This window comes from Scyliorhinus torazame, chromosome 5, assembly GCF_047496885.1.
Source record: "Scyliorhinus torazame isolate Kashiwa2021f chromosome 5, sScyTor2.1, whole genome shotgun sequence".
NCBI classification, from domain to species: Eukaryota; Metazoa; Chordata; class Chondrichthyes; order Carcharhiniformes; family Scyliorhinidae; genus Scyliorhinus; species Scyliorhinus torazame.
This window is the reverse complement of record NC_092711.1, coordinates 155642279-155668212: the sequence shown is the minus strand read 5'-3', so window position 1 is coordinate 155668212 and position 25934 is coordinate 155642279. Positions and strand designations below refer to the sequence as shown.

The following is a 25934-nucleotide window of genomic DNA, read 5'->3' as shown; positions in this document are numbered from 1 at the left end:
CCTTCAATGAAGTTACTGTGAAAAGCCCGTAGTCGCAACATTCTGGCGCCTGTTCGACGAGGCTGTTACGGGAATTGAACCGTGCTGCTGGCCTGCCCAGTCTGCTTTCAAAGCCAGCGATTTAGCCCAGTGTGCTAATGTTCCCTTTGAAATTTGGTATTCTTGCATCTGTCCTGATGAGTGAAGATGAAAAGTTTCAACAGAAGTCCCTTTTTTTTTTTAGCAATGCTTAGTTCAGTAGTACCAAGTAATGAATAATATCACAAGACTGGAAATAATAATCATTGCATCTTACAGAGAACTGTAAATAATATATTGAGTCAGTAATATGTAACAACACTGAACATAAATCTGTTCAGTGTTAATTTACTGTCCCCTTAAATGTCAGCCATCTCCTGGGGAAACCAGCCCTTTCATTGAACATTAGGAAAGAGACCATCCTTTTAGCCAGACAAATAAATGTGTCAAGCTGAGGGAGCAAAGGATGTCAATGTCTTTGAGAGAGCGCGAGAGACCTGGGCCAAGCTTTCCAGAGTCTGCACCCTCCCTGGATTCACTTCCTTTCCCTTCAGTTGCTGCAAGTGACCAATGTCACCCAGAATGAGAAAATAAATGGGGAAGGTTGAGACATTAATTTTCTGCTGTTGCCCAGAGGAGGAAGCTTCAGTCTAAAATTCTTGTCCAACTTCCGCTTTCTGACCTCACAGTGGAGTCCTGCCTGAATCAACCAACGGGAATCACGCTGCTCCGCAATGACGTCTCCAGATTCCAGTGCGCATACCCGGTACGGACACGGGAGCCCCGCCCCCATCCATTGCTCCCCTTCCCCCCACACCACCGAAATGCAAGGTTTCCCAGCAACGGGCTGATGACTCCGGCCAGAGCGAGAAGCCGCTCGGTGATCTCCCCGCGGCCCGGGACTGCGCATGCCTAAAGGAGAGGGACAGGTGCGCACGTTCGGGAGGGAGCCGCCTCCTGACCTTTCTGCTGAGATGTTGGCCAATGGGAAGAATTGGAGCGCCGGAAGGATTCTTGTCCTCCAGCCAATCAGAGCACGAGCTTTGTGTGAGTGAAGATTGTCTTCACTAAAATTGTCTGACTAAAAGGATAATATAATAATACAATAATAATCACTTATTGCCACAAGTAGGCTTAAATGAAGTTACCGTGAAAAGCCCCAGGTCACCACATTCCAGCGCCTGTTTGGGGTGGCCAGTACTGGAACTGAACCCGCGCTACTGGCATTGTTCTCCATTGCAAGCCAGCTGTTTAGCCCACTGTGCTAATCCAGACACTGGTCTCTTTCCTAATATTCCCAATTGAAGGGCTGGTTTCCCCAGAAGATGGCTGACATTTAAGGGGACAGAAAAGTAATATCAGACAGAGATATATCTAATGTTATATGGCACAGATTAGATATATTAGTGATGGTTCTGTAATAAAATACATTTATTATTTCCAGTTGTGTAATATTGTACTGTCGCAACATTATATATTTCCAGTCGTCTCTTCCATTAGAGGGTTGTTTGTCTCTTGAATTCTCTTCTGCAGGGACCAATGGAGGCTTTGGGGGAGGTCATTGAATATATGCACAGATGAGCTGGATAGATTAAAAAACATATTTTTATTGGTTTTTAACAATGAACACAAAGTTACAGAAACATTGGTGGAAAATGGGTGCAGAGAAAAAGGGATATTCCCAGCATAAATACAAGGAACACATTGCAGAATTAATTTGGGACAGGATATTTGAGGGACCAGAGCCTCTCGATGAAATGCCGGATCAATTTAACAACCAGTTAACAGGTTAACATAGTGAGTGGGGAAAGAGGGTAAGATTATATAAAAACAGAAGGATAACAATGCAGGTTGCATATCCTTTAATATTGTGAAACAAACTAACAACATTGTCCAATTAAAATGAAGCATAAAAAGCTCATGGAAAGCCCAGGACGAGCAGGTCAGATAAAATGGAGCCTGTGTATTTGAGATGGGGCTTCCATACTCTGTGGAATACATCAGACTTAGAACGGAGTACAGACATTAAAAATTCCATTGGTATGCTTTCGATAATCAGCCTATGCCAGGTTTGGACAGAGGGGAAATTGTCACTAATTCAGGAGTAGAGGATATTTTTACGAGTGGCAACAGTCAAGATATTACACAGCCTTTTTTAAAATAGAATCAGTGATTTGTCCATGTAGGAGACCCAGGATCAGGAATAAAGCATTCGACTCTAACACTCTGTCTAAAATCCTCTCCAGTTTCCTGACCACATTTGGCCAATAGGCTTGGATCTTGACAAAGGTCCATAAACAACGTACATAGTTGCCCTTGACTATCAGGCACTTGAGGCACATCGCGGATATAGTCTAAGACTAGACGTAATTTGAAGATGGTGCAGTATCTTGAACTGGATCTCCTTCATTTTATTGCAAACCAAAATTTTTACAGACATAGTCCCATTTGTTATCCCATATCTCCTCAGCAATATTGACTGTTAAGTCCCTTTCCCATGACTGCAATGCTCTCAACGTTGAAATGCAGCATCTGGAATTTAGAGTATCATGGAACTTGCTAATCAATTGTTTCAGCTCCACAGAATTCAGGATTCTTTCCACGGGGGAAATTGAGGAATCATGAGGCAAAGATCCCTTATTAAGAATAAAGTGCCTGAGCTGTAAATACTTAAAAAGGGTTTGTCTCAGGATATCACATTTCTGGCAGAGTTGCTCAAAGGATGATATGGAAGCATCTCTGAACTTGTTTCCCAGCCTACAAACACCTCTATCTCTCCAGGTATCAAATCCATGGTCAATGAGACTGGGTGGAAAATCTAGACTGCCGTAGAGAGGAGAGTGGAAGTCAATGTCGATCTCCCTTCTAATTGGTGGGCCAACCTCCACACTCTGAGAGTATTAATAATAACAGGATTATCACACTTAGCAGAACCTGTCTTAATATCACCATAAACAACAAGACCTGTAGAGGGAGAACTGACTGGTCTGCTTCTACATTCAGCCAGGTGGATGTTGGGTTCATCCTAACCCAATCCCTTATGAACCTCAGATGAGAGGCCAGTTGATATAGCCTGATTTTTGGAAGACCCAACTCTCCCTTAGCTCTGGGTGATTGGAGCTGAACAAACTTGATGCAAGGTCTCTTTTTGTTCCAGATAAATGTACTGGGTTCTATTAATTTCCTTAACGACTCTGGTCGACAGCAGTATAGGCAGCATCTGCAGAGAGTACAACATTCATTTTAATGAAGGCGATCCTCCCTCGCCATGAAATCGGAAGAGAGACCATGTGGTGGCACAGTGGTTAGCACTGTTGCCTACGACACTGAGGACCTGGGTTCGATTCTGGCCCCGGGTCATTGTTCGTGTGGAGTTTGCACATTCTCCCCGTGACTGTGGATCTCACCCCCCACAACCCAAACATGCGCAAGTTCGGTGGATTGGCCAGGCTAAATTGGCCCTTCATAGGACAAAAAATAATAATTGGGTACTCTAAATTTATTTTTTTTAAAAGAAGGAAAAAAAAAGAACTAGTTTTAGAATTCAGCAAAGGAAGACCAAGAAACTGATAAAGAGAAAATAGAATGTGAGATTAAACTGGCGAGAAACATAAAAAAAACACCTGGAAAAGCTCCTCTCGGAATGTGAAAAGCAAAAGATTAGCAAAGACCAATGTGACCCAGGGCTGGGAGTCCAATCCGGGTCCTCAGTGCCATAGTCCCAGTGCTAACCACTGTGCCACGTGCCATCCCCTAAAACTAGTTCCCAATCCTCCGGCTTACTATTATTTTTGCCACTGGAAAAGCCTCTTCCTTTTATCTAATGGAATCTTTAACTTTTCTTGTTAGCCACGATTGCATCATTTTTCCTGGTGGATTTTTGTTCTTAAAGGAATTTATATGTTATGGAAATATGTAATAATTGCTGAACTGCTAGCGAGTGCCTCTCTTTTGTCTTGAGTTTAATTGTAGTGACCCAATGTGACACAAACAACTTGCCCCTCATACCTTGACAGTTTCCTTCTGTGAGAAACACCCAGATAAATTAAACAAAACAACCATATAACCACCATAGCCCAGCTTCATGGCAACGTGGCATGCTTTGGGGAGCTCCAAACAGAAATGGGAACCAAATATCTTTCAACTTCCAAACACCCTTTCAGTCTTTGTCCTTGTAAAATTTAGGTCAGATATTCGCAACAAGGCTCAAAGAGCATCAGCCCACTAGAAGCAAAGTCGTGAGACCGGCCAGTCCAGCAGAAATAAACCCTCCGACCCTCCCACTTCACCAAGTGTCAGAATGAACACAATGCAGTCCTGGATGTAATTAAGAGCAGAAACAGTAACAGAATCCAACCCCCGTAATCAATTGTGAACTTGTTGGTGTCTCACCGGATGCCATGAATCTCAGAATCCCTTCCCACATTGAATGGTATTCGCGGGAATGACTCTGAAAGAATCACTCAACACTCGGGTCTACCCCAAATGTTAAACAGTTTATTGATTTAACACCGGCAGGGAGCCAGTCATGGGTCTCACCATGCGCTTCTCTTAATGCATAACAAAAATCATCAATAATTATACAATTCGAACAGTTACACAGCCCACCTCGGCTGGACACAATCCAATTCTAATAATTATTGGTTACTATCTACATGGGGCTGTGTGGTCAGAGGTCATAAACAGACAGAGGCCCCCTCGTGGTGTATTCCAGACCACTTATCAGCTGTCCTTGGGTCTTTTTGATAGACTCTCTTATCTTAACCTCATTACAGACTGGTGCTACAGGCAGCATTCCTCACAGGCAGCTGCCTGGGAGTTACAGGCAAGGGGATTTCAGCTCTCTGTGTGAACTCCTTCACAAGGAATGTGGCCAAGTCAGCTGGCTATCCATGATGCCTCAGAGGCTGCTACATGACATTTTAAACAAGGATTATACACGGTTAGGGTGAATCTAGAAAATGATCCGTATTTGAAATATTATACGTTTCATATACATATAGATGCATATTGCAGATACCTCCACTTTGGGTCCATTTCTACAATTGCCTATCCCAAGTGTGAATTCGCTGGTGTGACTTCAGGCTAGATAACGTAGTGAATGCCTTCCCACACTGAGAACAGGTGAACTGTCTCTCCCCAGTGTGTACTTGCTGGTGTGTCTGCAGATGGGGAAACTGAGTGAATCACTTCCCACAGTCAGAGCAGGTGAATGGCCTTTCCCCAGTGTGAACTCGCTGGTGTCTCCGCAGGATGGGTAAAGAAGTGAATCTCTTCCCACACTAAGAGCAAATGAACGGCCTCTCTCCAGTGTGAACCCGCTGGTATATCCGCAGGCTGGATAAAGTAGTGAATTCCTTCCCACACTGAAGACAGGTGAGTAGCTCCCCCACAGTGTGAACTCGCTGATGTGTCTTTAGGATGCATAAATGAATGAATACCTTCCCACACACAGAGCAGGTGAATGGCCTCTCCCCAGTGTGAATGTGTCAATGAGCTTCCAGTTCAGATGAGACTCTGAATGCCTTCTCACAGTCCCCACATTTCCACGGTTTCTCCATGTTTTGGGTCTCCTCGTGTCGCTCCAGGTTGGACAATCAGTTGAAGCCTCGGTCACACACAGAACACGTGTACTGTCTCTCTCCACTGTGAATGGTGTGATGTTTTTTCAGGCAGTGTATCTCTTTCCACTGTCAGTGCTCTGGAACACTCACTCAGATGTGTGTGTCTCAGTGCTTTTCCAGATACACTGATGGTTAAAATCTTTTGAAGCCGACAGATGAGGCAAACATTTCTCCTTCTAGATTCAAAATCTAGAATTCAAAGACCACGGATTCGATACCTGGAGTGATAGAGGCGTTTGTCGACTGGGAGACATGTTCAGAGACACTTCCTTGTCATCCTTTGAGCAGCTATGTCAGCAACTTGACATCACAAGACAATCCTTTAAGTATTTACAGCTCAGCGATGTTATTCGTAACAAGACATCTTTGTGTCTTGATTCCTCAATTTCCCCAGTGGAAAGAATCCTGAATTCTGTGGAGCCTAAACAATTGATTAGCCAATTCTATGATATACTAAATTCCAGATCCTGTATTTCAATGATGAGAACCTTGCAGTCATAGGACAAGGACTTAGCAGTCAATATTGATGAGGAGACATGGGGTAACATATGGGACTATGCCAGTGAAATTTTGATTTGCAATAAAATGAAGGAGACTGTGCAATACTACACAGTCTTCATATTACGTCTAGTCTTAGACACCGGGTTGAGCCCACTCTACTCCAATGTGCCTGGTGGTTGAGAGTGACTATACACGTTGTCTATGGAGCTGTGTAAAGATTCAATCCTATTGGTCAAATGTAGTCAGGGAACTGGAGAGGGGTTTTGAGAGAGCTTTAGAATCTAAACCTGTATTCCTGATCCTGGGACTCTAAGGTGGGCAAATCACCAATTCTAATTTTAAAAGGAAATATAATATCCTGACCTTTGCCACTCATAAAAATATCCTCTGCTCCTGGATTACCGACAACTTCCCCTTTATCCAAAACTGACATAGGCTGATTATGGAATGCATCCCTGTGGAATTTTTAACATCTGTACTCTGCTCTAAGTCTGATGTATTGTGTAAAGTACGGGAGCCATATCTCAAATACATATGCTCCGATTCAGCTGACTTACTCCTCCTGGGCTTTCCATGACTGAATTCAATTCACCTTATTCGTTTTAAGTCGACTATGTTGTTAGTCTGTTTCATAATACTTTGGGGTGTGCAACCTGCATTGCTGTCCTCCTGTTTTTACAAACTCTTACCCTCTTTCCCCTCTCACCATGTTAACCTGTTAGCTGGTTGTTCAATTGATCCAGTATTTCATCTAGAGGCCCTGGTCCCTCAACTATCCTGTTCCGAATTAATTCTGCAATGTGTTCCTTGTATTTATGCGGCAATATCTCTTGTTCTGCTCTGTACCCATTTCCCACCAATGTTTCTGTTACTCTGTTGTGTTTATTGTACTGCTGTGTCTATGGTTAAAAAAAAAATGCGTTCAGAAAAATCTGTCAAACTCATCCGTGAAAATATTCACCAACTCCCAGACTCCACTGGTCCCTGTGGAAGAGAAATCCCACCCTGAGGGAAGAGATGCCTGGAAATATATAATGGAGATACAGAACAACATTACACAACTAGAAATAATAATAAATGTACTTTGTTACAGAACCATCAATAATATATCTAATATACCGTGGGCAGCACGGTAGCATAGTGGTTAGCACAATTGCTTCACAGCTCCAGGGTCCCAGGTTCGATTCCCGGCTTGGGTCACTGTCTGTGCGGAGTCTGCACGTTCTCCCCGTGTGTGCGTGGGTTTCCTCCGGGTGCTCCGGTTTCCTCCCACAGTCCAAAGATGTGCAGGTTAGGTGGATTGGCCATGATAAATTGCCCTTAGTGTCCAAAGTTGCCCTTAGTGTTTGGTGGGGTTAATGGGTTATGGGGTTAGGGTGGAGGTGTGCGGTTGGGTAGGGTGCTCTTTCAAAGAGCCGGTCCAGACTCGATGGGCCGAATGGCCTCCTTCTGCACTGTAAATTCTATGATTCTACCATATAACAACACTGGACATTTATGTATCTGTCCGATATTAATTTACTGTTGCCTTAAATATCAGCCGTCTCCTGGGAAAACCAGCACTTTAATTGTGAACATTAGGAAAGAGACCATCCTTTTAGCCAGACAAATAAATGTGTCAAGCTGAGAGAGCAAAGGATGTCAATGTCTTTGAGAGACTGAGAGAGAGAGACCTGGGCCAACCTTTGCAGAGTTTGAAGAGGGAGCAGAGTCTGCACCCCCCCTGATTTCACTTCATTTCAATTCATCAACTGAAGGTCAGAATGAGAAAATAAATGGAAAGGGGGAGGAAAGACAGTGTTTTCCTCACAGATGGTGCAGACAGGAGGACGTTTCAGTCTGTGTGAAGCTCAATTATCAGCCGCACAAAGCCCGAGCTCTGATTAGCTGAAGGACCAGAGTACTTCCGGTCCTCCAACTCTTCACATTGGTTAATACGTCTGCTGGATGGTCATGGGGCTTGCCACCGGCCGCATATGCGCAGCTTCCCCGCACATGCGCAGTCACGGGCCGGGGGAGGGGAAGGTAACGGACTGGGTTGTCCCCGCGTCAGACCCGCAGCACCGACCGGCGACACTGAGCAGTGAGTCCCGAGGCTCTCGGCAGCTTGACCAGGCTGCACGGAAAGAGCTGAAGCGGCTCCCTGACTCCCTGTCGGAAGGGAAGCCGCGCACCTCCCGCCAGACACCCGCAAATGTCAATATTTTTATACTTTTCACCATTTTTCAAACAATGAAAGCAGCAGAAAAACTGGCGGGAAATGGGCCCAGAGAACAAGAGATATTGCCGCAGAAATACAACCAGACATTGAGAATTCATTCAGAACAGGATATCTGAGGGAGCACAGCCTCCAGGTGAAATGTCAGCAATTCAACAACCAGTCACCATGTTCACACAGTGAGTGGGGAAAGAGGGTTAGATTCTATAAAAACAGGAGGATAACAATGCAGCTCACACACCCCAAAGTATTGGCAAACTGACTAACAACATAGTCAACTTGAAATGGATAAATTGAATTCGCTCATGGAAAGCCCAAGAGGAGCAAGCCAATGAAATTGAAACATCTGAATTTGAGGTTGGGTCTCATACGTTGCAGAATGGGGAGGTCAAATTTTTAAAACATAAGACAGGATCTGTACAAAATCAACTGGGAGCAGCCACTTGTCGAAAAATCTATATCTGAGCAGTAGGATTGATAGCGCACAAGGAGGCATGATAGCACAGTGGGTAGCACTGTTGCTTCACAGCTCCAAGGTCCCAGGTTCGATTCCCGACTTGGGTCACTGTCTGCACGTTGTCCCCATGTCTGCGTGGGTTTCCTCCGGGTGCTCGTGTTTCCTCCCACAGTCCAAAGACGCGCAGGTTAGGTGGATTGGCCATGCTAAATTGCTCTTAGTGTCCAAAAAGGTTAGGTGGGGTTACGGGGATAGGGTGGAGGTGTGGGCCTCGGTGGGGTGCTCTTTCCAAGGGCGGGTACAGACTCGATGGGCCAAATGGCCTCCTCCTGCACTGTAAATTCCATGTTCCCATGATAGTGAAGGATGGGAGCAATAAGTCCAGGGAACCCTGGATGTAAGGGATATCCAGGGTTGGATAAGGACTTAAAGGTGACTCTTGTCACAGATACCGAGGGCTCAAAGCGGAAGTCCCAGAGGAACATAGAAAGTGCAAGGGATTACTTAAGAAAGGAATTAGGAGAGCAAAGAGGAAGCATGGAAAATGGGGCAGGGGGTTGACCAGGGTAAGAGTACGGACCAATGTGTGCATGGAACTGGAAGGTTTTAAATGAGCACTTTGCATCTGTGTTCACTACGGAGAAGGATAATGTAGGAACAGAAATCACGGAGGCACATTGTGATTTGCTTGAACAACTTAACATTGAGAGGGCGACGGTATGAACAGTTTCACCAGGTCTGAAAGCGAATAAATCCCCAGGGCCAAATGAGATATATCCCAGGCTGCTGTGGGAGGCAAGGAAGGAGATTGCAGAGGCTCTGACAAAAAAAATTCAAATCTTCTCTGGCCACAGGAGAGGTGCCTGAGGACTGGAAGACAGCTAATGTGGTGCCATTATTCAAGAAGGCAAGTAGGGACAAACCAGGAAATTACAAGCCAGTGAGTCTAACTTCACTGCCATGGAAACTACTGGAAAACATTCTGAGGGACAGAATTAATCTCCACTTGGAAAGGCAAGGATTAAACAAGGGAGAGCATGTCTTACAAATTTGATTGAATCTTTTGAAGAGGTGACTAGGTGTGTAGATGAGGGTAGTGCAGTTGATTTAGTCTACATGGACTTTAGAATCCCCAAATTAAGGTTTTTATACTCTTATCTCAGATACTCTGCCCCTCCGAGTCCGTTCCCTGGAGACTAGGCCGTGAATCCCGAGGTAAGGTTGTTAGTGTTGTACTTACTGCTCCAATACACCATCCCTCCCTGGAAACTAGATGTGGGGAATAGGTAATGAAGACGAGGTATTGGGGAATGTGACAGAATGAATGTTGTACAGAAACTAGAATTGTTTGTTCTGAATTTCTATCCGATACTGAGTTGAAATTGTAAACTCCTTCTGTAGGATATTACAAGAGGAGGAAATACAGACAGAAATCTCAAACGTCACGTCTAGACCTGAAAGAGCCACTTGATTCGTTAGGATCTGAATATCATCGGCCTTTGAATCCAGAAGAATTAATGTTTACCCGATCTGTCGGCATCAAAACATTTAAACCATCAGTGTGACTGGAAAAGCACCGAGACACACACACCCGAGTAAGAGTGTTCCAGATCACTGACTGTGGAAAGAGCTTTAACCAGTTACACTGCCTGAAAACACATCACACCATTCACAGCGGGGATAGACCGTACACGTGTTCTGTGTGTGGACGAGGCCTCAACTGATTGTCCAACCTGGAGAGACACGAGGACACCCAAAACATGGAGAAACCGTGGAAATGTGGGGACTGTGGGAAGGGATTTAGAGCCCCATCACAGCTGGAAGCTCATCGGCGCATTCACACTGGGGAGAGGCCGTTCACCTGCTCTCAGTGTGAGAAGGGATTCACGCAGTTATCCAACCTGCAGTCACACCAACAAGTTCACACTGGGGAGAGGCCATTCACCTGCTCTCACTGTGGGAAGGGTTTCACTCAGTTATCCAACCTGCAGACACACCAGCGAGTTCACACTGGGGAGAGGCCATTCACCTGCTCTCAGTGTGGGAAGGAATTTGCTCAGTTATCCAACCTGCGGGCACACCGCCGAGTTCACACTGGGGAGAGGCTGTTCACCTGCTCTCAGTGTGGGAAGGAATTCACTCAGTTATCCGGCCTGCGGAGACACCAGCGGGTTCATACCAGGGAGAGGCTATTCATTTGTTCTCAGTGTGGGAAGGAATTTACTCAGTTATCCCACCTGCAGTCACATCAGCGAGTTCACACTGGGGAGAGGCCGTTCACCTGTTCTCAATGTGGGAAGGGATTCACTGTGTTATCCAATCTGAAGTCACACCAGCGAGTTCACACTGGGGAGTGGCCTTTCACCTGCTCTCAGTGTGGGAAGGGATTCAGTCAATTATCCAACCTGCGAAAACATCAGCGAGTTCACACTGGGGAGAAGCCATTCACCTGTCCTCAGTGTGGAAAGGGATTCACTGGGTTATCCAACCTGAAATCACACCGTCGAGTTCACACTGGGGAGAGACCATTCACCTGCTCTCAGTGTGGGAAAGGATTCAGTCAATTATCCAACATGCGAAAACATCAGCGAGTTCACACTGGAGAGAAGCCGTTCACTTGCTCTCAGTGTGGGAAGGGATTCACTCAGTTATCCAGCCTGAAATCACACCGTCGAGTTCACACTGAGTAGAGACCGGTCACCTGCTCCCAGTCTGGGAAGGGAATCCATGATTCATGGCGCCTGCTGAGACACCAAGTTCACAAGTGATTACAGGGGTTGGATTTTGCTGTTATTGTTTCTGCTTCAATTACATCCAGGACGGCATTTTGTTCATTCTGACAGTTCATCAATGGGGAGGGTCGGAGGGTTTTGTTCTGCTGGACTGGCGGTAAATGAGCTATACTGTACACAGTGCTCCAGATGTGGTCTCACCAATGTCCTGTATAACTGAAGCATAACCTCCCGACTTTTGTATTCAATTCCCCCACAATAAACAATAACATTCTATTAGCTTTCCTAATTACTTGCTGTACCTGGAAACTCGCCTTTTGTGATTCCTGCTCTTGGACACCCAGATCCCTCTGAGTCTCAGAACCATGTGGGCTCTCCTGTGTTTCTAACAGACCCACATATTCAATGAATACATCACATATCTCTGCTTTCCTAGCTTTAGCTGGCATCTCTATATTCATTTACCTGCCAATTCACCAGCTTGCCGTTTTGAAACCCTTTTCAAGAAACCAAAGACAGGCCGTCCACCTGAATAAAATCTTAGCAGCCTCCAGAGCCATCCTTATACCACTACAAACCTGGTGTGTCTTTTTAATTTATACTGTAACCCAATCATCGGCGTCTGCCATTCCAAAGATCAGGTACCTGAGCCCCCAAGTTATATTGCCACTCCCGGCCTGGTGTGTGGTCAATTCTAGCCCCGGAGGACTTTCGTAGGCGACTATGAAGGAGTAAGTCGCACATTTGGTGGTTCCCGCTCTGGTCGGACTTTTGGACCTTTTCCCACTATTTTTTAACGGAGTTGAATTGAAGAACGGACGTCACTGGCAATTCTCTACAGAATTCCCACTTCGGTACATGGAGAAAAGGACTAGAAGTGTTCGTAAGGGCAGAAACAGAAAGACAGAGAAGACTTGGGGTGAAGTTGCAACAGGAGAGAACATGGCGGAGGGGCGCACCTCTGGCTTGTCGACCCAGCAGTCTATGGAGCAGCTGATGCAAGTCATTCAGGAGGGCTTTGCGACACAGAAACGGGACTGCTTGGACCCAATAAAAGCATCGATTGAGTGGGTGGAGCTCAGATTGGACGCCCAGGATCGGGCGATCCAGAAGGTGGAGAAGGCGCTGGCTGAGCAGGGGAAGCATCAGACTGCAGTGGAACTGGAGGTGGGGATGCTGAGGGACCAGCAAAAGAAGCTTCTGGAAAAGTTGGAGGACCTAGAGAATTGGTCCCGCCGGCAGAACCTAAGAATTGTCGGGCTCCCGGAGGAGTCCGAAGGAACGGCACTGGGACATACGTCGCAGGCATGTTTGAGAAGCTGCTGGGGGAATGGGGCATTCTCCCGGCCCCTGGAGGTGGATAGGGCTCACAGAGCACTCGCGAGGAAGCCGCGGATGGGAGACCTTCCGAGGGCTATGGTGGTGAGATTCCACAGGTTCTCAGATAAGGAGTATATTCTGCAGTGAGCCAAGCAGACACGGAGCTATAAATGGGACAATAGCATCCTGCGGGACCTGAGCGTGGAGGTGGCCAGGAGGAGGGCAGGCTTCAATCAGATCAGGACGATCCTTTTCAAGAAAAAGGTGAAGTTTGGACTGTTATACCCAGCCCGTCTCTGGGTCACGCATGAGGATCAACACTTTTACTTCGAGTCGCCTGAGGACACGTTGGACTTTGCAAGAAAGAAAGGGCTGGCGAAGGACTGAGAACTTTTGAACTTGGCTGCAATGTTCATGTTTTTGTTTCTCTGTTTTGTTCCTCTGTTTTTGTAAAAAGTTTCTCGTTCTCCGTTTTATGGAAGATGGGTTTGAGGTGCCGTTTGCATTGATTTGGAACCAGGAGTAGAGCTGAGTGAGTTAAGGTTTTCATTTGCACTGTTGGGGGATGGAGGTGTGCTTGTTTTGATCTTGGTGTTTTTTCTGTTGGGCAATTGTGTGGGGATTGTTTGATGTTGGAGTTTGTTTGTATGGGCGGGGGGGCGGGGGGGGGGGGGGGAGAACAATAGGTGGAAGACTATCTGCCGCCGGGGATGGGGGCCGCCAAGCTAGCTGGGTGAGCTAGCTCTCGGAAGTGCAGTGGGGGGGTGCATATGTTTGGTTTAGGAAAGGGGTTGGGTTACAGGGTGTTGTTGCTGGGGGGGGGGTGAATGTTCTGCTGACAAAGGAGGGACTTGGGCTGAGGGACAGAGAGGAGGTCGGGGGCTGCCTGGGGGCGGACCGGTGGAGGCGCGGAACACGGGCTGGAGGTGGGCCTAAAAAAGGGGGTGGCTGAGCAGCGGAGGGTGGGGGGATGAGCCCCCCAACTAGGCTGATCACCTGTAATGTTCGAGGGTTAAATGGACCGGTTAAAAGGGCACGTGTGCTCGCGCAACTTAGGAGATTGAAGGTGGACGTGATAATGTTGCAGGAGACGCACCTTAAGATAACGGACCAGGTTAGATTGGGGAATGGCTGGGTCAGCCAGGTGTTTCACTCGGGACTAGATTGAAAGACTAGAGGGGTCGCGATCCTGATCAATAAACAGGTGGTGTTTGAGGCGGGTAGAACAGTCTCGGACGTGGGAGGTCGGTACATTATGGTCAGTGGGAAACTGGAGGGGGTGTAGGTGGTATTAGTAAATGTATATGCGCCAAATTGGGACAATGTGGAGTTTATTAGGAGGATGCTGGGAAAGATACCGGACCTGGTCTCTCACAGGTTGGTCATGGGAGGAGACTTCAATACAGTTATGGACCCTGGCTGAGACCGGTCAAGCTCAAAAACGGGCAGGGTTCCAGCAATGGCAAAGGAACTAAGAGGGTTCATGGAGCTGATGGGCGGGGTGGATCCATGGTAATTTAGGCAACCGAGGGTGAAGGTGTTCTCCTTCTCTCACGTGCATAAAGTGTATTCCCGGATTGATTTCTTTATTTTGAGCAGGGTCTTTCTGACTGGGGTAGTGGACATGCGGTATTCGGCGATTACAATCTCAGACCATGCACCGTACTGGGATGACCTGCAGGTTAGCAAAGACAGTAACCAGCGCCCGCACTGGAGGTGGGACTTTTGGCAGATGAAGGGGTGAGCGAGAGGCTGAGGAAATGCATTCAGAACTACCTGCAGGTCAATGACACGGGGGAAACTTCGGCAGCAGTGGTTTGGGAAGCACTGAAGGCGGTGGTAAGGGGGGAGCCGATCTCGATCCGGGCTCATGGGGAGAAGGTTGACAGGGCAGAGACGGACAGACTGGTAAAGGAGATACTACAGATTGATAGGAGGTATGCGGAGACCCCCAGAGGCAGGGCTATTAAGGGAACGACGGAGGTTGCAGGCGGGGTTTAGTTTGCTGACCACAGGTGGAGCAGCTGAGAAAGGTGAAGGGGGCGATTTATGAACATGGGGAGAAGGCCAGTAGAATGCTCGCACAGCGGCTTAGGAAGAGGGAGGCAGCTAGGGAGATAGGGAAAGTAAAGGACTGAGATAGGAACCTGGTTGGTGATTCGGTAGGGGTGAATAAGGTGTTCAGAGATTTTTACAGCAGGCTGTACAGGTCGGAAACCCCTGCGGAGCCGGAGGGGATGAGGCACTTCTTGGAGGGGCTGAATTTCCCAATGGTGGACGTGGAGCGGGTAGAAGGGCTGGGGGCCCCAATTGGGCATGAAGAGATAGTGGACGGCTTGAAGGCCATGCAGGCGGGTAAGGCCCTGGGTCCGGACGGGTACCCAGTAAAGTTCTATAAAAAGTTCTTGGGGATATTGGGGCCAGTGTTGTTGCGGATGTTCAATGAGGCAAGGGAGAGAGGGGTGCTGCGCCCGACGATGTCACAGGCAATGATTTCGCTGATTCTTAAGCGGGACAAGAACCCGGAGTTGTGTGGGTCCTACAGGCTGATCTCCCTGCTGAATGTGGATGCCAAGTTGCTGGCCAAAATCTTGTTCTCTAGGATTGAGGATTGTGTTCCGGACGTTATTGGGGAGGACCAGAAGGTTAAGGATAGGCAGTTGATGGCCAATGTAAGAAGGCTGTTAAATGTGATCATGATGTCCCCGGAAGGTAGGGAGATTGAGGTAGTGATCGCAATGGATGCAGAAAAGGCTTTTGATGGGGGAGAATGGGATTATCTGTGGGAGGTACTGGGACAGTTTGGATTTGGGCGGGGCTTTATTGACTGGGTCAGGTTACTGTATCAGGCTCCTGTGGCAAGTGTGTGGACGAACAGACAACTTAGGACTATTTTGGACTGCACCAGGGGACGAGACAGGGATGCCCCCTATCCCCACTGCTGTTTTTGTTGGCTATAGAGCCACTGGCAATTGCTCTGAGAGCTTCAAGGAGCTGGACTGGTTGGGGGTGGGGTGGAGCACAGGGTTTCGCTCTATGCGGATGATCTGCTTCTGAACGTTTCGGACCCAGTAGAGGGGATGGAGGAAATCATGAAGATTTTTGGGGAATTCGGCCGGTTTTCGGGGTATAAGCTAAACATGGATAAGAGTGAGATGTTTGTGGTTCAGGCGAGGGGACAGGAGGGGCGACTGGGGAGCTGCCGATCAGGTCGGTAGGGAGTCGTTTTAGGTACCTGGCATCCAAGTGGCACGGGAATGGGACCGGCTGCATAACTTGAATCTGGCCCGGCTAGTGGACCAAATGAATGACGATTTTCGGAGATGGGACGCGCTCCCGTTGTCTCTGGCCGGGAGGGTGCAATAGGTGAAAATGACGATCCTCCCGAGGTTCCTATTTATATTTCAATGTCTCCCCAATTTTATTCCGCGTTCCTTTTTTAAGTGGGTCAACACGGTGATCACGGGCTTCGTCTGGGCGGGCAAGACCCCACGGCTAAGGAAGGTAACGCTCGAGCGGACCCAGGGAGAGGGCGGGTGGCGCTGTCAAATTTTAGCAATTATTACTGGGCAACTAACATAGCCATGATCAGGAAGTGGGTGGTGGGGTAGGGGTCATTGTGGGTGCGTAAGGAGGCGACTTCTTGTAAGGGCACCAGTCTGGGGCGTTGGTAACTGCATCTCTGCCATTCCCGCTGGCACGGTACTCTTCCAGTCCAGTGGTGGTGGCGGCCCTGAGAGTTTGGGGCCAGTGGACGTGGCATGTGGGAGCAATGGGAGCATCGGTCTGGGCCCCAATTTGTGCTAACCACCGGTTTGCCCCGGGGAGTATGGATGGGGTGTTCCGGGTATGGCGGAGAGCGGGGATTGAGAGGATGGGGGATGTGTTCATAGAGGGGAGTTTCCCGAGTATGAGGGTGCTGGAGGAAAAGTTTGGGCTGGCGAGGGGAAACAAATTCAGGTATCTGCAGGTGTGGGACTTCCTTCGTAAACAGGTGTCAACCTACCCGCTCCTACCGCTGAGGGGGATTCAGGACAGGGTAATTTCCAGGGTGGGTAGGGGAGGGGAGCGTCTCAGACATCTATAAGGAGCTTATGGGGTCGGAGGAGATGCAGACCGACGAGCTGAAGCGTAAGTGGGAGGAGGAGCTGGGAGGTGAGATAGAGGATGGTTTATGGGCAGACGCGTTTAGAGTCAACACGTCTGCAACATGTGCCAGGCTCAGCCTGATACAATTTAAGGTTGTGCACCGGGCTCACATGACAGTGGCCCGGATGATCAGATTCTTTTAGGTGGAGGACAGGTGCACCATGTCCACATGTTTTAGACATGTCCAAAGCTTCGGGGATTCTGGCAGGGGTTTGTGTACATCACGTCCATGGTGTTAAAAACAAGGGTGGCGCTAGGTCCAGAGGTGGTGATTCTCGGGGTGGCGGAAGTTCCGGGAATCCAGGAGGAGAGAGAGGCGGATGTTCTGACCTTTGCTTCCCTGGTAGCCCGGAGACGGATACTTTTGGCATGGGGGGACCCAGAGTCCCCGAAGTCGGAGACCTGGTTATCGGACATGGCTAGCTTTCTCTGGATGGAGAAAATTTAGTTTGCCTTGAGAGGTTCACTATTCGGGTTCACCCGGAGGTGGCAACCGTTCGCGACTTCCTTGCGGAAAATTAATTGTCAGCAGACGGGGGTGGGGGGGGGGGGGGGGGGAAGAGTAGGTTAGGTTAGAGTCGGGGGTCAATAAGGGTGAGACCTGTACCAAAGGTAAACGGTTTTTGCACGATGTTTATGGTTTCATGTATCTTTTCTATTTTGTTGTTTCTACATGCGCACGAACAGACTCAAAAATAGCTTCTTCCCCACTGTCACCAGACTCCTAAATGACCCTCTTATGGACTGACCTCATTAACACTACACCCTGTATGCTTCATCCGATGTCAGTGCTTATGTAGTTACATTGTATATGTTGTGTTGCCCTGTTATGTATTTTCTTTTATTCCCTTTTCTTCCCATGTATTCAATGATCTGTTGAGCTGCTCGCAGAAAAATACTTTTCACTGTACCTCGGTACATGTGACAATAAACAAATCCAATCCAATCCAAAATACCTCAATAAAATGTTTATTAAAAAATAAAATTAGGGCTGGACCGTTCAAGAGAGATGTTAGGAAGAACTTCTTCACTCAAAGAGTTGTAGAAGTTTGGAACTCTCTCCCACAAACTGCAGTTGAAGTTGTTTATTTTAAATGAGATAGATAGATTTTTGTAAATCAAAGAGGTTAAGGGATATGGGCCAAATGCAGGTATATGGAGTTAGGTCACAGATAAGCCATGATCTCATTGAATAGCGGGACAGGCTCCAGGGGCTGAATGGCCTGCTCCAGTTCCTATGTTCCGAAAAGTTGTAAATCTCCATCCCACACACTCTCCCTCCATTCTCATTCTGCTGTTTTTAATATCAACCTCTCAATTTTCCTGAAGGTGCTGATTCAGGCTGTTTGACAGATCCATGCTCACTGCTTTATAATAATAATCTTTATTGTCACAAGTAGGCTTACATTAACATTGCAGTGAAGTTACTGTGAAAAATCCCGCATCGCCACATTCCGTCGCCTGTTCGTGTACACAGAGGGAAAATTCAGAATGTCCAAATCACTGAGGGACTGGTTTAGCACAGGGCTAAAAAGCTGGCTTGTAAAACAACAAGGCCAGCAGTGCGGGTTCAATTCCCGTACCAGCCTCTCCGAACATGTGCTGGAATGTGGCGACTAGGGGCTTTTCACAGTAACTTCATTTGAAGCCTACTTGTGACAATAAGTGATTTTCATTTCATTTTTCATTTCACCGAACAGCAAGTCTTTGGAGACTTGTGGGAGGAAACCGGAGCACCCGGAGGAAACCAACGCAGACACGGGGAGAACGTGCAGACTCTGCACAGACCGTGACCCAAGCCGGGAATCAAACCTGGGACCCTGGAGCTGTGAAGCAACAGTGCTGATCACTGTGCTATCATGTGTTTCAACACAGAATAAATAGGAGCTGCATTTGGCCCATCAAGCCTGCTCAACCATTCGATAGATAATTGGCCCCTCTACCTCAGCACCATTTTCCCTGTGTTGCAACCCTACAGGAGACCAAGGAATCTGCAACCTCAGATTCCCTCAGGCCTCACCCGAGTACCACCTACCTGGATGAGGCGGGCAGAGCTACACCCTTAACCCAGGGGCCTTTGTGACAAAAACACTTCAGCCCAAGTGTGGGTCATGGACAGGAGACCCTTCAGGCGACCGCCGGGCCAAGCACATCGGAACCACCCAGGGGTTCAGTCCAAAAACCTGGTCCCACCGTCTGTGCGGCGTCTGCACGTTCTCCCCGTGTCAAGCTGAGGGAGCAAAGGATGTCAATGTCTTTCAGAGAGAGAGAGAAAGATCTGGGCCAAGCTTTCCAGAGTCTGCACCCTCCCTGGATTCACTTCCTTTCCCTTCAGTTGCTGCAAGTGACCAATTGAAAGTCAGAATGAGAAAAGAAATGGAAAGGGGGAGAAAAGGTGTTTTACTCCCAGATGTTTGAGACAGGAGGAGGTTTCCGTCTGTGTGAAGCTCAAACTTCGTTCACACAAAGCCGGAGCTCTAATTGGCTGGGGGACCAGAGTCCTTCCGGTCCTCCAATACTTCCTATTGGTCCAAACGTCACCAGTAAGGTCAGGGGTGGGCGCTCCGCCCCACGGACGCGGCTTCCCTTCTTCCCCGCACATGCGCAGTCCCGGGCCGGGGGAGGGGAAGGTCACGGATTGGGTTGGGTTGTCTCCCGTCAGATCCGCAGCACCGACCGGCGACACCGAGCAGTGAGTCCCGAGACTCAGCAGCTTGACCAGGCTGCACGGAAAGGGTTGAAGCGGCTCCCTGACTCCCTGTCGGAAGGGAAGCCGCGCACCTCCCGCCAGACACCCGCAAATGTCAATATTTTTATTACTTTTCTTTTCAACATTTTTCAAACAATGAAAGCAGCAGAAAAACTGGCGGGAAATGGGCCCCGAGAACAAGAGATATTGCCGCAGAAATACAACCAGACATTGAGAATTCATTCAGAACAGGATATCTGAGGGAGCACAGCCTCCAGATGAAATGTCAGCAATTCAACAACCAGTCACCATGTTCACATAGTGAGTGGGGAAAGAGGGTTAGATTCTATAAAAACAGGAGGATAACAATGCAGATCACACACCCCAAAGTATTGGGGAACTGACGAACAACATAGTCAACTTGAAATGGATCTGTCCTGTGTCTTGTACTTTTGTGCGCCCTTTCTTTTAATTTTAAACTGTCCCTAACCTCTTATTTGTCCGTGGCTGTTTTTATTTGTGAAGCGGAGCCTTTTCCTCTCGGGGATATACTTGCTCTCTATCTCGTTAAATGTTTCTTAAAATATTCTCCACTGATCTTCAGTTGTTTGACCCAGTAACCGATCTCCCCAGTTTACCGTGGACAGTCTCTGTCTCATAGAATTTACTTTTTTTCATAGAATTTACAGTGCAGAAGGAGGCCATTCGGCCCATCGAGTCTGCACCGGCTCTTGGAAAGAGCACCCTACCCAAGCCCACACCTCCACCCTATCCCCATAACCCAGTAACCCCACCCAACACTAAGGGCAATTTTGGACACTAAGGACAATTTAACCTGGCCAATCCACCTAACCTGCAAATCTTTGGATTGTGGGAGGAAACCGGAGCACCCGGAGGAAACCCACGCACACACGGGGAGGACGTGCAGACTCCGCACAGACAGTGACCCAAGCCGGGAATCGAACTTGGGACCCTGGAGCTGTGAAGCAATTGTGCTATCCACTATGCTACCGTACTGCCCCGGCGACAGTCTCATCCCGTTAAAGTCAGCCTTACCCAATTCTAAAATTCTACTGTCTGTAACGTGCTTTTCACTTTCAAACACTACAGTGAATTCAATCATGTGATCACTATTTGATAAATGTTTGCGCAGTTAGGCTACCAACTAAATTAGGAATCTTTTTTCAAATATATTTAGAGTAACCCAATTCTTTTTTCCCCAATTAAGGGGCAATTTAGCGTGGCCAATTGACCTACCCTGCACATCTTTTTGGGTTGTGGGGGTGAGACCCAGACAGACAGGGGGAGAATGTGCAAAGGCTTTTATACTCTTAGCTCAGATTCTCTGCCCCTCCGAGTCCCGTCCCTGGAGACTAGGCTGTGAATCCCGAGGTACGGTTGTTATACTTACTGCTCCAATACTCCATTCCTTCCTGGAGACTAGGTATGGGGGAATGAGAGAGGAAAGAATGTTATGCAGAAACTAGAATTGTTTATTCTGAATTGTTATCCGATACTGAGTTGACTTTGTAAACTCCTTCTGCAGGATATTACAAGAGGAGGAATTACACACAGAAGACTCAAACGTCACGTCTCGATCTGAAAGAGCCACTTGATTCGTTAGCATCTGAATATCATCGGCCTTTGAATCCAGAAGAATTAATGTATACCCAATCTGTCGGCATCAAAACATTTAAACCATCAGTGTGACTGGAAAAGCACCGAGACACACACACCCGAGTGAGAGTGTTCCAGAGCACTGACTGTGGAAAGAGCTTTAACCAGTTACACAGCCAGAAAAAAAACACACCATTCACAGTGGGGAGAGACCGTACACGTGTTCTGTGTGTGGACGAGGCTTCAACTGGTTGTCCGACCTGGAGAAACACTAGGAGACCCAAAACATGGAGAAACCGTGGAAATGTGGAGACTGTGGGAAGGGATTCAGAGTCCCATCTGCACTGGAAACTCATCGACGCAGTCACACTGGGCAGAGGCCCTTCACCTGCTCTGTGTGTGGGAAGGGATTCAGTCAGTTATCCCACCAGCAGTCACACCAGCGAGTTCACACTGGGGAGAGGCCGTTGAACGGCCCTCAGTATGGGAAGGGATTCAGTCTGTTATCCACCCTGCGGATACACCAGCGAGTTCACGCTGGGAAGAAGCTGTTCATCTGCTTACAGTGTGGGAAGAGATTTAGACAGTTATCCAGCCTGAAGTTACACCAGCGAGTTCACACTGGGGAGAGGCCATTCACCTGCTCTCAGTGTGGGAAGGGATTCAGTCAGTTGTCCACGCTGCGGATACATCAGCGAGTTCACACTGGGGAGAGGCCATTCACCTGCTCTCAGTGTGGGAAGAGATTTAAACATTTATCCAGCCTGAAGAAACACCAGCGAGTTCACACTGGGGAGAGGCCGTTCACCTGCTCTCAGTGTGGGAAGGGATTCAGATATTCATCCAACCTGCGGAAACACCAGCGAGTTCACACTGGGGAGAAGCTATTCACATGCTCTCAGTGTGGGAAAGGATTCAATCGGTTAACCCACCTACGGACACACCAGCAAGTTCACACTGGGGAGAGGCCGTTCACCTGTTCGCAGTGTGGGATGCGATTCATTCACTTATCTAATCTGAAGACACACCAGCGAGATCACACTGGGGAGAGGCCATTCACTTGCTCTGTGTGTGAGAAAGGATTCACTCGGTTATCTAACCTGAAGACACACCAGCGGGTTCACACAGGGGAGAAGCCATTCACCTGCTCTGTGTGTGAGAAAGGATTCACTCGGTTATCTAACCTGCAGTCACACCAGCGGATTCACACTGGGGAGAGGCCGTTCACCTGCTCTGTGTGTCAGAAAGGATTCACTCGGTTATCTAACCTGAAGACACATCAGCGAGTTCACACTGGGGAGAAGCCGTTCACCTGCTCTCAGTGTGGGACGCGATTCACTCACTTATCTAGTCTGAAGACGCACCAGCACGATCACACAGTGGAGAGGCCATTCATCTGCTCTGTGTGTGGGAAAGGATTCACTCGGTTATCTGACCTGAAGACACACCAGCGGGTTCATACTGGGGAGAAGCCATTCACCTGCTCTCAGTGTGGGATGCGATTCACTCGCTTATCTAGTCTTAAGACACACCAGCGAGATCACACTGGGGAGAGACCATTCACCTGCTCTGTGTGTGAGAAAGGATTCACTCGCTTATCTATTCTGAAGAGACACCAGCGGGTTCACACTGGGGAGAAGCCGTTCACCTGCTCTCAGTGTGGGAAGGGATTCAGTGATTCATCCAACCTGCAGACACACCAGCGAATTCACACTGGGGAGAGGCCATTCACCTGCTCTCGGTGTGGGAAGGGATTCACTCAGTCATCCAACCTGCAGAGTCACCAGCGAGTTCACACTGGGTAGAGGCCATTCACCTGTGGGAAGGGAAAGCATGATTCATTGCATCTGCTGAGACACCAATACATTGACCAGTGATTACAGGAGTTGGATTCTGCTGTTATTGTTTCTGCTCTCAGTTACACCCAGGACTGCATTTTGTTCATTCTGACAGTTGGTCAATGGGGAGGGTTTCTTTCTGCTGGACTGGCCGGTCTCACGACTTTGCCTCCAGTGGGCTGATGCTCTTTGTCTTGTTGCGAATACCTGGTTTCAAATTTCATAAGGATCTCAGAGTAAAAGGATGTTTCGCAAGTGAGAAGATATTCAGTTTGCATTTCTGTTTGGATCCCCCAAAATCATGCCACATTGCCATGAAGATGGGCCGTGATGGTTACATGGGTTTTTTTTTGTTTAATTTATCTGGGTGTTGCTCACAGAAGAACGCCATCAGGGTATGAGGGGCAAGTTGTCTGAGGTGGACTGGGAAACTGATGGGAGACGTAGAATAGCTAATATTTAAGGAATGATTACATATTTACCAGGGGCTCTCTCTCTATTGAGATTTTTGTGGTATACAGAAGAAGGATCAGTGTGTACGTGCAGACACGGTTGTTCTTTCTCTCGCATTATTCACAGTGGTGGTTGTGGTTTCCTGTTTTTCGTTCCCCACTGTTTATTTTTGTTCCGGTTGTTGCCCCCGCCCCCCCCTTGTTTCTCATGCTTCTTTTGTTGGGCGTGGTTGGGTTCCATGTCTCCTGCCCCCCTCTCATTCCCCTATCCCACCCACCCCCTCCCCCTCCCTTACTGTGTCATGACTGCCTTCTCCTGTTCTTTGTCTTCTAAGCTGTTGGGCTACAAACAGGTCTTGGAACAACCGAGTGAATGGCTCCCACGTTTTGTGGAAGCCATCTTCCGACCTCGGATGGCAAACTTTTGCTTGACTCTTCCGAATTTTATTAACTATTACTGGGCGGCCAACATATCGATGGTTAGTGTTGAAGTCCGATTTAGAAAGAAGATTTTAGATAAAGGTACCCTGGCTTGGATGCCTGGACAAGAGGCAATTTGTAGGAATAGATAGTGTATAACATGCTTGTGATTTTATAACCGAAGAATTACTAATATCAGAAAGGACACAAAATGGCTGTTAGCTGAGCTAGGCACATTGCTGAACAATCATTAGCTGGGTTACTTGCAAACTGGTACAAATAACATCATTTAATTACAGACAGCAGAGTTAGTCAGGGAAGCAGGAATGATTGATATCAAGGAATTGAATGTGAAACATACATGGGGGTTTTTAGGGAGGATTTTACCAGCACTGATAACAGCTCCACAGGACAAAGAGCAGAATGTATCCTCACCAGCTCAAGGTCTCCAGGTGCAGGCAGGAGACATAACTTTAAGTTGGTTTTGAGTGACTTCTTCATGAAGTTAGGGGTTGGTAAGACACCAACCCACTTTACATAATGTCAAATTTAATTGGATATATATCTAATGTATGTAATCTATAATCAGTATTATTGGACAAGGTCCGGCCGGAATGGGCTGTGCGGCTGTTTTGAAAAATATAAGAATGGATGTTTTCCTTTGTTCAGTGGAGAGATGGTCTGGGACTGTAACAGACGCCATCTCCCCGCCGGCAAAATGAACCGTTTGGTGCGAGGACCAGTAACCCTGGGCGTTGAGTGATTTCTTTGAGATTCTCTCCCACTAACAGTTAGGAAGTGGGTAGTGGGGGAGGGGGTCGGTGTGGGAACGAGTGGAGGCAGCATCTTGTAAGGGCACGAGTTTGGAGGCTTTACTAACGGCGCCTCTGCCATTCTCGCCGGCTTGGTACTCCACAAGCCCAGTGGTAGTGGCAGCCCTGAGAGTGTGGGGGCAATGGAGGCGGCACATGAGACTGGAGGGGTCACCGACCTGTGACAATCACTGTTTTATTCCGGGAGGATTGGTCGGGGGCTTTAGGAGATGGCAGCGGGCAGGGATCGAGGGATTTGGTAATCTCTTCATTGAGGAGGGTTTCCGAGCCTGGAGACACGAAAGGAGGAGTTTGAGTTGCCGGGTGGGAACGGGTTTCGCTCCCTGCAGGTTTTGGACTTTGTCCAGAGACAGGTCCCAAGTTTTCCCCGCCTCCCCCTAAGGGGACGACAGGATATGGTGATGTCAAAAACAGGGGTTAGAGAGGGTAGGGTCTCGGAAATATACAAGGAATTGATGGAGTGGGAAGGGGTCCCAAATGGGGAGGCAAAGAGGAAGTGGGAGGAAAAGTTGGGAGGGGTGTTGGAAGTCGGACTATGGGAAAAGGCCTTGATGAGAGTCAATTCATCCTCGTTGTGTGCCAGGCTTAGCCTGATCCAGTTCAAGGTAGTTCATGGGGCTCATATGACTGTGGCCCGGATGAGTAGGTTTTTGAGGAAGTGGAGGATAGGTGCGGGCGGTTTGGGGGTAACCCGGCGAACCACGTACACATGTTCTGGGCATGTCCGAAGTTGAGGGGATTCTGGCAGGGATTTGTGGACGTCATGTCAGAGGTCCTGGAAGGGAGGGTGACTCCGAGTCCAGAAATGGCAATATTTGGGGTATCGGAAGATCCGGGGGGGGAGGTGAGGAGAAGCCGACGTTTTGGCCTTTGCCTCCCTGGTGGCTCAGAGACAGGTTTTGTTGGGATGGAAGGATTCAGAGCCTCCAATGTCAGTGACATGGCATGGTTTCGCAGGCTGGAAAAGATGAAGTTCGCCTTGAGAGGTTCAATTCAGGGGTTCGCTCGGAGGTGGCAACTGTTCATCGATTTCTTCAAGGAAAACTGTCCGTCAGCAGTAAGAGAC

The 25934-nt window shown here is 48.1% G+C and overlaps 2 protein-coding genes across 8 annotated transcripts in view; both read left to right on the top strand.

The window, feature by feature from the left end:
* Positions 1-11826, top strand: part of LOC140417987 (uncharacterized) — a gene marked incomplete at its 5' end in the record, with an annotated part of 79678 nt that extends 67852 nt beyond the window's left edge. Inside the window, 1 exon segment of the mRNA XM_072501418.1 lies at positions 10585-11826. Coding sequence (XP_072357519.1) covers positions 10585-11586 — 1002 coding nt within the window.
* Positions 857-25934, top strand: LOC140420198 (uncharacterized). 7 transcript variants are annotated; one of them, XM_072504224.1, is made up of 2 exons: positions 857-1065; positions 21255-25934. In XM_072504224.1, the coding sequence occupies exon 2, from the start codon at positions 21613-21615 to the stop codon at positions 23128-23130; it is 1518 nt and encodes a 505-aa protein (XP_072360325.1). In that variant the 5' UTR covers positions 857-1065; positions 21255-21612; the 3' UTR covers positions 23131-25934. The 7 variants fall into 7 exon arrangements, with proteins under 7 accessions (XP_072360325.1, XP_072360320.1, XP_072360319.1 ...); XM_072504219.1 differs by lacking the exon at positions 857-1065 and adding an exon at positions 8233-8540; XM_072504218.1 differs by lacking the exon at positions 857-1065 and adding an exon at positions 11978-13402.

Excerpts from the sequence above, each read along its gene's own strand:
- LOC140420198 (XM_072504224.1), top strand. The coding sequence starts at position 21,613 with ATGGAGAAACCGTGGAAATGTGGAGACTGTGGGAAGGGATTCAGAGTC.